Raw genomic sequence first — 12868 nt, forward strand, 5'->3', positions numbered from 1 at the left:
AAAAAAAAAAAAAAATCAGTTACACATAAAACCAACAATTTCTGCAATAAAACATTTTACATAGAAGGACATTGTTCTTAAGCTCCGGGGAAAGTCACAAGCTCTTGTGTAGGAATGAACGGAAAGAACCATCAGGACGACACCGGTACATAGACCGGAGATGGAGCTACATACTTCTACAGCACTGGAACAACAAAAGTCTATTGTCTCTCATCTAGATAATAAAATCTATCCCGTAAAACCAAATGGACCACAGAGATTAAATTAAAATGTTCATGAGAAAAAATAAAAATTGACCATTTGCGATGCTTGTTCAAGCGTTCTTTGGATGAGGATCCATGAAGGAGGAGCCTGAGGGCGAGAGTCTCCCCCCCTGCGAGGAGTAACATCAACAGAAGGGTTGACAGTTCGGCAGTTATTGCAGAGTGGGGTGCTGCACAAGCACAGAAGACAACACTGTCAGAGGTCCATGTTAAAGGGGAGGTCCCCTCACGTCCAACGGTAACAGTTTAAGTTTATAAAGTCTTGTTTCAAGATGAAGCACAAACTTGGTGCTGTAATGGGGCCTGGGGGTGCGAGTAAAGTTCAGTTTCTGGCACCCACATTAGTGTCCCAGTATGTATAAAGCAGTCAGTCAAAGGTCTCCAAAAAAGACCCCCCCCAACCACAACGAGCCAGACGCTGGCAGTTTCAAGGCTCTGGTCAAGTGCTGTTGCCTTGTTCCTGCTCAAACAGAAGCATAGCCAGCTGGGAACGAGAGCCCAGTCCTTCTAAATTGCTCTGCACGCATCGATGGTAAATTTCCTCGCTCAGGCGCGGGTTGCAAGAACGCGTGCGGTAAAGTTGAAGCAAGGCCGGTTCCACTGCCCGGAAGACGTGGAGCCCCGAGTAGCGGATGAACATCTCGTAGATGTCGAGCATCTCCACGATCTCCTCGTTCTCCTGAGCGTCGGCCGCCATTTTGGTACGCGCGGACATGTAGTCGGCGTTGTAGAAGCAAGCTTCGTCGAAGACGTCCCTGTCGAAGCGGCCGGCGTCGCGCACCAGATCCAGGGTGCCCGAGGGAGACTCCTTCCCGTGTTCGGACACCTCGGGGTTGTAACCTTGGAAGTGGATGGGGAAGAAGACCTGCCAGTTGTTAATGGTATTCATGCGGCAACGGTTGAGGAACTCTGTGCTGACGTGGCTCCCGACGCCGGCCAGGAAGAACAGGGTATCCACAGGGTGCTTTTTGGAGATGATGTCCATAAGTCGGATTTGGGAAGGTGCGTCTGTCTTCACGCTGATCCATGGGATTTTTACATCACGGTATTTGCGCTCGTACTCGGCAATTTGGCTCTTGACTTGGCTGAAAATGTCGCTCTGGCTGACCTGCTGGGCTTGGAATGGGTCGTAGATAAACAACAGGGTGAGCAGGGAATTTTCATTGCCCTGGATGTCTGTGAAGGCCTTCAGGAAAGCCACGGCATGTTCTCGGTCTTGGGCAGTCAGGGGTAGGATGATGTTGATACGGCTGGCCTCGGTCACATACGGCATGGGGATGATTTCCACCTCACTAAGAGGACGTACTAGGTGGACCCTCTTTGTGATGGAACGGCTGTGGCCCTTCTGTGTCACCAGCTCCAGCTGCAGGTCCAGCGTGTACTCCATGCCACGAGTCGGATCGAATCGGCGGTAGCCATTCAGGAGCTGCTGCTTGCGCACGTGCAGCACCGGCTGGTATTTGCGGTTGAGCTCGTCCACGGCTGTGCTGAGGATGTCGGTGACATCGGCGAGGTCGGCTCCGATCAGTTCGCACTTGGGAGAGTCATCGATACAAGAGAAAGTCTGGTCCTCTGTGAAGTAATCCCAGCGCAGGACCTCGAAACGTGAGCGGGGCTGGAATGGGGCGTTGATCCCGAGGGGCCAGGTGGCAGACTGGTCTCCAGCCACAGACAGGCTGCTGGCGTTCTGTATCTCCCTCTGCAAAAGAAAAAAACAGACGTGGGATTAACTAACCTACTAGAACAGGTCATTATGCAATATAACAGCTCATACAAAACATGTGTGGCCCAATGCTGCACACAAAAGGCCAAGACCAAGGAAATATATCCAATCCCTCCAATTGGGGAGGGGGGTTGGGTTGTCAATAAGAACTAGTCTCCCAACAGCTGTCCCTGCAGGACCGTCACATGCCTGGTGATTACAGAGAGCAATAAAAGACATTTCATAGAACATACTAGATTTAGGGGTCATCCTTACGGCCAATCAGACTGCCGCATCTGGAGGCAGCAGCACTCTAAGCCAGGAGTAGGCAACCTCAGCACACCAGCTGTGCTGAAACTGTAAATCCCATTATGCCTCCGTCTCTGGGAGCCATGCCTGTGACTATCAGAGTCTTGAAATGCTTCATGGGACTTGTAGTTGCACAACAGCTAGGTGGCCATGGTTGCCTACCCCTGCTCTAAGCTATGGTGGCATGCACATTGGAGTAGGGATGCACAGACATACACGTTTTAGTAGGTATCGAGTACGGATATATATTTTTTGGTACTCAGAATGTCCCATTAGGGAAGCCAGGCGGCGTGTAAGGACTCGCCACCTGGCTTCCCGAGTAGCTGGGAAGCCGTCCCCGTGCTTCTCATCACTAGGTGATGAGAAAGCATGGAGCCGGCTTTCTGGCCAATCAAGAAGCTGGGCGCCATGTAATGACGCGGCGCCCGGCATCCTGATTGGCCGGGAAGCCGGCTACGTGGTCCCTTCGTCACAAGTGATGAGGGAGCATGGAGCTGACTTCCCGGCCAATCAGGAAGCTGGGCAGCGTGTAATGACTCGCTGCCTGGCTTCCTGATACTGGAAGTATGAGGCTAGGCATCGGAGCATTTGGGGGGGAGTACGAGTACTCGCTCAAATACTGAGCATCGGCACTGATACTAGTATAGGTATCGGTGCATTCCTACATTGGAGGATAAGTTGCGGCTAGAACCCTGGATGCACACTGTCTGTTTCCAGGGTCAATCAGGAGACTCTATTTGCATGTGATTGTTTGTATGAATGGTTGCATGCAAACAGCGCTGGCCATTGATTTGTACAGGTGTGCATACAGCAGCGCAGCCAATGTGTGCATACAGCCATGCAGCCAATGTGTGCATGGGGCCAAAGTCTCTCCATCGCAGATTCTTGCCGGCAGAGAAGCTAATCACCCATGTGAATGAGCCCTTCCTTCCATCACCTGCATTAACATCAGTCTGACACAAGGGGGCAATGTGGAGCCACTAATGAGCAGATCCTAGAACATTGCTATACAAGAGGGGGGGGGGAGCGTCTCCTCCACGCTTCTTGTAACACAATTATTATTCAAGCTGCAAATCCGCGACCGAGCGAAGACACAAACAATGAGAAAAACACTTGCTAATAGTGATAACATTTTCTTGTCCCCTTCTCTGTGAAATCACATATATTGTAGCCAGTTTCTCTGTGCCATTTCCTGCCAACATCAATTTTCCTGTGTGCGCAATGAACATTCTGCGGGAACGCCTTGGAACATGGGAGATAAAAACGGAGGAGTTACTAAAACACGTGAACAGAAAATTCGTGGCAGACTCGTTAGGAGGAGGGCGAAAAAAATTAAAATAATGTTCATTTGATTGGCCGCTGGAGGGCAGCACCAAATCCCTTCACAGAGCAATGACTTGACGTGAGAAACGTAGAGCCAGCCGACCACATACAACTGCCAGATTGTGATCTTACATGGAAGGCCGGCCCAGCAATCTCCATACAAATCCATATATACAATATAGACATTACATATTCCCATGTACATTGCATCAATCCTCAATGCATCCAGCAATCTGATCTCTCAGTTATAGGTGGACGATGGCGAGCCAACTACCCAACCCGGGTTTTACATCACTATGGGTTTCCAGGAGGGCCAGATTTTAGATTTTGCTTTCAGGAAACCCAGTAGGGGCGTCTCATTCCTCCTGCTGTACTTTCCATGGCAGCTGAACCTAAAATGGTGCACAAAGTCATTGTTCAGAAGTGTAAAGAGACCCCACCAAGAGCAAGACTAACCAGCAGGGTGGATGATTCTACGAAAGCAGAAAAAAAATCAAAAGAACATTACAAATATGGGTGGAATACCCTAAATGCAACAACATGGGCACCAGCAGAGCTCCAAGTCAAGGTCAAGAGGTGCGTCCACATACAGTGTAATCCCAAGTACTCTGGGAGCCCCTAAATCCATGACCCTCAATATGCAAATGTCTTCCCTCTCTTTGCAACACACACACACACACAACACCGCACAAGGCGTGGGGCATGGAGGAGGGCGCACCGCACAAGGCGTGGGGCATGGAGGAGGGCGCACCGCACAAGGCGTGGGGCATGGAGGAGGGCGCACCGCACAAGGCGTGGGGCATGGAGGAGGGCGCACCGCACAAGGCGTGGGGCATGGAGGAGGGCGCACCGCACAAGGCGTGGGGCATGGAGGAGGGCGCACCGCACAAGGCGTGGGGCATGGAGGAGGGCGCACCGCACAAGGCGTGGGGCATGGAGGAGGGCGCACCGCACAAGGCGTGGGGCATGGAGGAGGGCGCACCGCACAAGGCGTGGGGCATGGAGGAGGGCGCACCGCACAAGGCGTGGGGCATGGAGGAGGGCGCACCGCACAAGGCGTGGGGCATGGAGGAGGGCGCACCGCACAAGGCGTGGGGCATGGAGGAGGGCGCACCGCACAAGGCGTGGGGCATGGAGGAGGGCGCACCGCACAAGGCGTGGGGCATGGAGGAGGGCGCACCGCACAAGGCGTGGGGCATGGAGGAGGGCGCACCGCACAAGGCGTGGGGCATGGAGGAGGGCGCACCGCACAAGGCGTGGGGCATGGAGGAGGGCGCACCGCACAAGGCGTGGGGCATGGAGGAGGGCGCACCGCACAAGGCGTGGGGCATGGAGGAGGGCGCACCGCACAAGGCGTGGGGCATGGAGGAGGGCGCACCGCACAAGGCGTGGGGCATGGAGGAGGGCGCACCGCACAAGGCGTGGGGCATGGAGGAGGGCGCACCGCACAAGGCGTGGGGCATGGAGGAGGGCGCACCGCACAAGGCGTGGGGCATGGAGGAGGGCGCACCGCACAAGGCGTGGGGCATGGAGGAGGGCGCACCGCACAAGGCGTGGGGCATGGAGGAGGGCGCACCGCACAAGGCGTGGGGCATGGAGGAGGGCGCACCGCACAAGGCGTGGGGCATGGAGGAGGGCGCACCGCACAAGGCGTGGGGCATGGAGGAGGGCGCACCGCACAAGGCGTGGGGCATGGAGGAGGGCGCACCGCACAAGGCGTGGGGCATGGAGGAGGGCGCACCGCACAAGGCGTGGGGCATGGAGGAGGGCGCACCGCACAAGGCGTGGGGCATGGAGGAGGGCGCACCGCACAAGGCGTGGGGCATGGAGGAGGGCGCACCGCACAAGGCGTGGGGCATGGAGGAGGGCGCACCGCACAAGGCGTGGGGCATGGAGGAGGGCGCACCGCACAAGGCGTGGGGCATGGAGGAGGGCGCACCGCACAAGGCGTGGGGCATGGAGGAGGGCGCACCGCACAAGGCGTGGGGCATGGAGGAGGGCGCACCGCACAAGGCGTGGGGCATGGAGGAGGGCGCACCGCACAAGGCGTGGGGCATGGAGGAGGGCGCACCGCACAAGGCGTGGGGCATGGAGGAGGGCGCACCGCACAAGGCGTGGGGCATGGAGGAGGGCGCACCGCACAAGGCGTGGGGCATGGAGGAGGGCGCACCGCACAAGGCGTGGGGCATGGAGGAGGGCGCACCACACAAGGCGTGGGGCATGGAGGAGGGCGCACCACACAAGTTCTCCTTTAAGAAAAGGGCGATCTAAAAGTCAGGTTGTTCTGATGAGGGTGCACCCTCGAAATACATAAGCCAACATGCACCTTGGAGGAAGCGGCTATGCTGCTGGATTGGTTCATCACTTGTTTTCTGTATCCAGTGGATTGGGAGTCTCACCCTGGATGGATTTTGCGAGGCACTTTTGTGGGTACAATATACTTTTTAATAACGTTTTATTGAAGAGATCACACAATGGCGGTGCGCTTTCCATCTGTTCTTAGAGTTGTACAATCACATTAGAGAAGGCACCTGGTTTACCGGCTAGTCACTAAAAAAAGACACATAACTCCGACCCCCCCAAAGGCAACAGAGCAGACAGGTTCTACATCTCTGTACTGGTATGGTATGCAGTCATACTGGTTTCTCGGTTCTATAGCAGGCAAACATTGCTGGGCGTCAGATGAGCTGCGAGGGTCAAACCGTTCAGCATTATACGAATATTATGAACTTTTCTCAAGAAAACTGATCGGAAATACCAACCGCACACCCACATGTGTGACAGATTCCCTGAAAACAAATCAGTCCACCTTGGGGGCCAGCTTAAATATCAGGGCAGCCTTTTATACACAGGCACATGGGCAGAGCGTGGGGTGTTGATGGTGTGCCCAAAAATTTACAGCTACTACCTTTTGCAAGCCTCTAATAGTAAATGGAGGGAATTTACCAAAACTGGGAGCAGACAGAATCAGGAGCAGTTGCCCGTGGCAACCAATCAGCTTCTCTCTCCAGTTTGCTCGGGTAAGATTTAAAAAATATGAGTCAAAGAAGCCGACTGGTTGTTGTGCAAATCTGTTCCAGAATTTGTCTGCTTCAGTTTTTATAAATTCCCCCCAATCTGTTTTGTTTCTTTGCCGTCATGTCGCACTGTATACAGTTACTCTACGGCAATGTGGTTTACCCGGAAAGTCTGCTGACCAATCAGAAGCAGCATTGTTAAGCTGCCCATACACCTTACAATTATCTGCAGATTTTCTGTGGTCAGATGGAAAAGGTGCAACAGATTCCTCCGTCTACGCTAAACCGTGTGGATGGAGGAATCTCCACCTGGGCCAATCTGGTGCACTTTTTCCATCCGACCACAGAAAATCTGCAGAGAATTGTAAGGTGTATGTGCACCTTAAGGGCGACACGTGATCCTTCAGTTGGCAACTGGGCTGCTTGTCTGGGCTATCAGATAGGCGGCCCAAGGGTCAAATGAAGCAGTTTGCGTGGCAGTAGGACAACGCTGCTTCTAATTGCGAGGCAGTGGCTTAGCGTTGCCAGCATCTCTGGGTAAGAAACTTTGCAACACATTCACAAATAACCATGACCTCTAAATCAAGGGTAGGCAAACTGCTGCCCTCCAGCTGTGGTGAAACTACAAATTCCATCATGCATCTGCCTCTGAGAGTCAGGCCTGTGGCTGTCAGTTTTGCAATGCATGATGGGATTTTTAGGTGCACCACAGCTGGAGGGCCAGTGTCCGCCTACCGCCAAACACTGAGGCATGAAGCCAGCCAAACTGAACTAGATTCTGGGTTGACACACACTTTAAAAAGGTCATGTGATGTTGCCCAATTAGGACAAAAGGACAGTTTTTATCTAAAATCCCCCCCTTCCTGACCACCTTATATGAACCTTGACAACCTTCCCCTGCTGCTGCTTCAACACTAAAGCTATCACAAAACACTGGTGGTGGGAGGGGGTAGGGTTGGTGGTTGAAGCTTACAAGGGGTGATAATGTCACTCCCTTTGTCTTGTAAGAGTATTCAAGCTTACAGAATGCCGCCTGCTTCCACATGAAGCAAACCTTTTTTTTCGGTGGTTACCCAGGAAAATATGAAGTCAGGGATTTCGGCAGACCTGAACTAGGCTGCTCAGTTTGCAGAGGTCACTGGCTCCAAGCTGGTGGTCCGCGGCCCTAGTCAGGGGAGCAATGTACTCAGCCTTTCTGATCCACAAGGAGGCTTGCACTGCAGAAGGGGTAGGGCATAGGAGACTTTGAAATCTAAATTTCCATAGACATGGTCTCTACTTGTTCCCGGCCAGCAACGAAATCTAAAGAGGACTGCCATACCAACCAGGTAACCAGAAGAGGTCAGGAGTAAAAGTCTCCACATTCCTCTCATTTCCTTTTATTTCAATTTAATTTAGATATTTCTATAGAGCTTTTCTCCCTGGAGCTCAAATCACTTAAACTGCTGCTGGAGCAGATGATGGGGCAGCCATCTTGGCAGCTTTTAGTAAAATATTGCGCAATGGCCAACTTTAGACAGTAGCCAATTAAACCTACCATGTCTTCGGAGTGTAGGAGGAAACTAGAGTACTCGGGGGAAATTCACAGGGAGAGCGTGCAAACCCCATGCAGATCTGGGGCTGGAACCGAGGAGTGCTAACCACTAAGCTACTGTTTGAGGGTTGCATCTTTGCTCCCAGGTCAGTTGAAGTTGGTTTTTCCCAATGGACATAAATTTGTCCATAAGTCTAAAAAAAACTGGTAGCAGAAGCATGCAGCCCCAAGTTTTAAATGCCAAAAGCACAGAACAATGGAGGAACAGCCCAGAGCAGCCTAAAGATAGCCATTAATTTTTTCTGGACAGGTGAGAAAATGGCGGTCGTTTCCGGCTGGAGCCCCACTATTCCGTGCCCCCCATTACATCTGCCATTGCTCACCTGCAGCTGTTCGATCTCCAGGTAAGTCCTCTCCAGCTCCACCTGAGCAAAGTGTTTGTGGAGACGGTACATCTGTACAGGGTCCAGGACGGGGTGGGCTGTGAATGCGTTCTTGAAGCGGGGGTCACTCTCCTTTTCAGGGTCTGCGTTCTTTCCCAATTCAAAGTATCTGTATCGTACCCCCTGCAGAAAACAAAAAGAAAAAAGTGGTTCAGAGATCCCCAATACACACATTTCATCAAGGAAGACAACTCCGAGCATTGTACCACCTAGAAAAAGATAAAGTATGGGAGGACAGTCAAGCTCTCCAACACCTTCCAACAAATGTTTCACGGACCAAAGATGGGAGACCCTACAACAGGGGTCTCAAACACCCGGCCCTCCAGCTGTGGTGGAACTACAAAGCCCATGAGGCATTGCAAGATTCTCACAGCCACAGACATGACTCCCGAAGAGAGATGAATCATGGGATTTGTAGTTTCACCACAGCTGGAGGGCCAGAGGTTTGAGACCCCTGCCCTACAGCCTGTTTCCAATATGGTGGCACCCAGCATTGATCTTTGCAGCAAAGTAGAGGTAAGTAACATCTAAGCGTATCAATGTTGAGCAAGGAAACTTAAAGTGTACCCAAGACCAATGTGGAAGGTTTAAAACCCTTATTAGAATTTGAAGGTCATCTATTGCCCCGCCAGAGGAAATCCCTTTATTTGTACGAGAGAACAGTCACTGGGGCTGAAAGTGATGTGGAAACCTAAAAAATTGTGACTATAAACAGTTAAAAGTACATCTGCTCAGATAACCTGTAAGCTACACATGTATAGGGCCAGTAGGCAGCAGTGCCAGGAGGAATGCAGATCCTTCATGTCACAGCATCTTATCCGGCCAGAAGATTCAGCAGCAGCACATTCCTATACACAGGGACACAATGTGCCCCATTCAGAGGGCCGGACATACACACAGCCATAGGAGATCTATATGTGGCATACATTTCTTTGCAGGGAGGGCTGAGCAGAAAACACCATCTGAACTCTACAGTCATTGGAACACCCAGCACCCCCAGCGAAACAAATTGGACATCTGCAATAAGCAGATGCATGGATGGCATCCAAGAAGATGAAAGTCCACAGCAGAGGGGATACATGAGGTTTCTTTTTGGTTACGGTTGTCATATCTAAACCCAAGCACAAAAATGTAATATATTGTAGCCAGCCAGCCCTTTAGGTGTGGTAGCTGCATTCGTTTCTTTCCCTTTTCACTTGGCGATCCTGCCAATAACACACTTACAGTCCCTTCGCGGCTGTATCTATGGAGGGAGCCATGGGCGTCACACAGGGTCCAACGTGTCAGCCTTTGTCCTTTTCCATTACATAGTGGATTAGTAGTTTACACAATAAAGATAAGGCTCAAATGAAGTCACAAAGGACATTGAATTTCTGGGAAGATCAATAAGTATTCTCTGTACTGACCGAAAGAGTTCTTAGATGTTGTGGTTACATTAGAATTCAGGCTGATAAGCTGCAATCTCTAGATAGATTATATGTAGATACACATTAAACAGCAAGGCCAATACATTCAGGTGTGATCGGACCAGCCCCTGATGATTCTGTGTTATCACAAACACGCAAGCTCTGGTTGCCCAAGCACACGCGTTTCAATGAATGAAGGAGAGACGACAGAGAGAAGGGGACGGGGGCTCCAGCAATGGCTCTCTGCAATAATCAACAGCAAGCGGACATTTTATAAACTATCTCATCAGTCTCTTTAAAGCAGAACTCCAGACATAAAAAAAAATTCCCCCAGTCTCCTTCCCTACACCTGTATTCATCTCACATTTCTAACTAAATACCTCCTTTAAGGAATGTAATGCAATAGTAACGTGACCGCTCCAGCTTCATTATTCTCCTTCCGGTGGTATGGCAGTGGACAGGGAGCAGCTGCAACACAGGGACTACATATCCTAGAAGTCTGTGTGGTTCAAGCTGGTGTGAGCTTGACCGCTGTGCTTTTTGTGCCAATAGTAAAGACCACTGGCCACGGCGGTGGCATTAAGTCACCTCTGCAGTACTGCGAGCTTGGGGGCATTAAAATGATATTAAAATTTCGTGTTTTTTTTCTTTTTTCCACCTTTACATGAATCTTCCTTTCTTCTCTAAAAATCTTTTTAGTTCCTCGTTTTTAGTGGGCCCCCAAAGCATTCATGCACGGGTGCTGCCATCAGTGGCTGTATGCATCTATAGACACACACACCTACCTGCGGCAGGCCACACCCCTCCTCTACCCCCAACATTTTGATTGATGGCCGCAGGAGCCTATGGCTCCTCTGCCATTAGTATCCTCCCTCCACAACCAGGAAGAACAGAGGATCACATCGGTGGTGATGGGATTACCTTAATCCACAGAATGCATTAAGGTAAAAAGTGTCCAGACATTAATGCTACTTTAAATGACAGCTAGTTGCATCAGGAAGCGGCTGCTGAGGCTCAGTGCTGCGCAGCCGGATGTTCCCACAAACCTATTGCTGGGGAAGCGCACACAAAGTTGCATGGACGCAAAGGTTGAACAAAGAAGTGCATTCAGGACTCTCTGCAGCAAATAGTTCTGCTTTAAAGTGACATTAAACCCTCAGATTTTTTAACATAAAACAATACTGTAATGTGCGCCTTACTGTAATCCATGGTTGTTTCCCTTCTCTTTGCTGCTCTTCCTTTTAAATCCTTCTCTCTTCTCATGCTGGGGGAGAACTTCCCTTTGCAGCTGAGTGCCTCTTCCTGTAGTGCTGGCTCAGGTTGTGAACCTACACACAGACACCATGTATCCATTCCAGAGACAAGGCAGTCTGCTGCAAAACAGATCCTCTGCCCAGCATGAGAACAGATACAGATTTAAAAAGGAAGAGCAGCAAAGGGAAGGGAAACTACCATGGATTACAGTAAGGCGCACATTACAGTATTGTTTTATGTTAAAAAATCTGAGGGTTTAATGTCACTTTAAGAGAAGATAGTTGGCTGAAGGGTGTCTGTTGCTAGAATGAAAAACCATCCACAGCAATTGAGCAATGATGATCTCTTGGCTTAATGCTCAGTCTTCTGCAGCTGCACATGAAACTGACTCATGGAAGGTTGGAGCGGCGAGTTGTTTCCTACAGCAACCAGACCGCAGATTTATCTGGAAGCTGAAAAATTGTATTTAAAAAAAAAAAACAAATCCCGACTGTCAGACAAGAGTTCCATCTGTGCTCCATGTTCTCTAAATCAGACCATGTGTATGCAGTCCCCGGCCGTCTCAGATCTCGCCGTTCCTGCAGACCCGGCAGCCTCACTGCAGTCCGTCACTATAGTATACAATGCTGGCCTTATACATGAGCGGCTGGGAGGCTGCAGGACCTGGGAACAGCACAACCCTTCTTCTGCATACACACAGCAGCACACGTACCTAGATTTTACTTACATTGAGGAACATGCTGAGACCCCGTCCAACAGTACCATCAAGATTAACCCATTAATTGCAAACCCCCAAAACTTACCCTTGCAGTGGGGCTACTCCTGTACGGCAAGGTTTCAGTGCGTATAGGGGCTGGAATAAAGCATTTAAATTTACCCGATCTTGGCTTCCCCTAGGCTGCTAGACCGGGTCCCGCAGTCTTCCCTAAACCTGGCCATACACCTAAAGCTTATCTGCAGAATTTCTGTGGTCAGATGGAAAAAGTGCAAAAGATTCCTCATCTACGCTAAACAGTGTGTATGGAGAAATCTCCTGCTGGGCCAAGCTTCAGTATCTTGATAGTCGGCCCCGCTGGCTCTCAAAACACCTGAACAATCTGATTGGATGCAGGCATTGTTCAGGCATTTTGACAGTCAGCGGGTCCAACTAGCAAGATACTGAAGCTTGGCCCAGCAGGAGATTTCTCCATCCACACGGTTTAGCGTAGATGAGGAATCTTTTGCACTTTTTCCATCTGACCACAGAAATTCTGCAGATAAGCTTTAGGTGTATGGCCAGGTTTAGTCTAAGGATTGCCGACATCATGTCTTATGCAGCTCCAAAGACCTGCATTAAAAAGGTGAATACGCTGAGGGACATTCAATAGCTGAGTGAAGGGAGAGAGAAGTGAATGCTAACCACAGCGGGACAGAGGATCAGAAGAGGAAAAAAAATAAGCCCCCCCCCCCAAAAAAAAAAAGCACTTAACCCTTGCAATGTAGCCCCACTATAAAAGTCAAGTGTCCCTGTGCCTTTAACCAGTTGACATCCGCGGTGTTAAACCCCCTTCCCATCCAGGCCATTTTAGGAGGCTGGGCTGCCTCCTGGTGAATCTTCACCCAATTTGATCTTTTTCT

At 50.7% G+C, this 12868-nt stretch overlaps 1 protein-coding gene across 2 annotated transcripts in view; it reads right to left on the minus strand.

Annotated features, from left to right (window-relative positions):
- Positions 1-196: 196 nt before the first annotated feature.
- Positions 197-12868, minus strand: part of CHPF (chondroitin polymerizing factor) — a 35212-nt gene continuing 22540 nt past the window's right edge. For both annotated transcript variants that reach the window (XM_018563050.1, XM_018563049.1), the window contains 2 exons: positions 8532-8714; positions 197-1962 (listed from right to left, as the gene is read on the minus strand). In XM_018563050.1, coding sequence (XP_018418552.1) covers positions 703-1962; positions 8532-8714 — 1443 coding nt within the window. In that variant the 3' untranslated portion in view covers positions 197-702. The remainder of the gene's footprint in view (positions 1963-8531; positions 8715-12868) is intronic.

Source organism: Nanorana parkeri, unplaced genomic scaffold (assembly GCF_000935625.1).
Source record: "Nanorana parkeri isolate BGI_ZX_2015 unplaced genomic scaffold, ASM93562v1 scaffold626, whole genome shotgun sequence".
NCBI lineage: Eukaryota > Metazoa > Chordata > Amphibia > Anura > Dicroglossidae > Nanorana > Nanorana parkeri.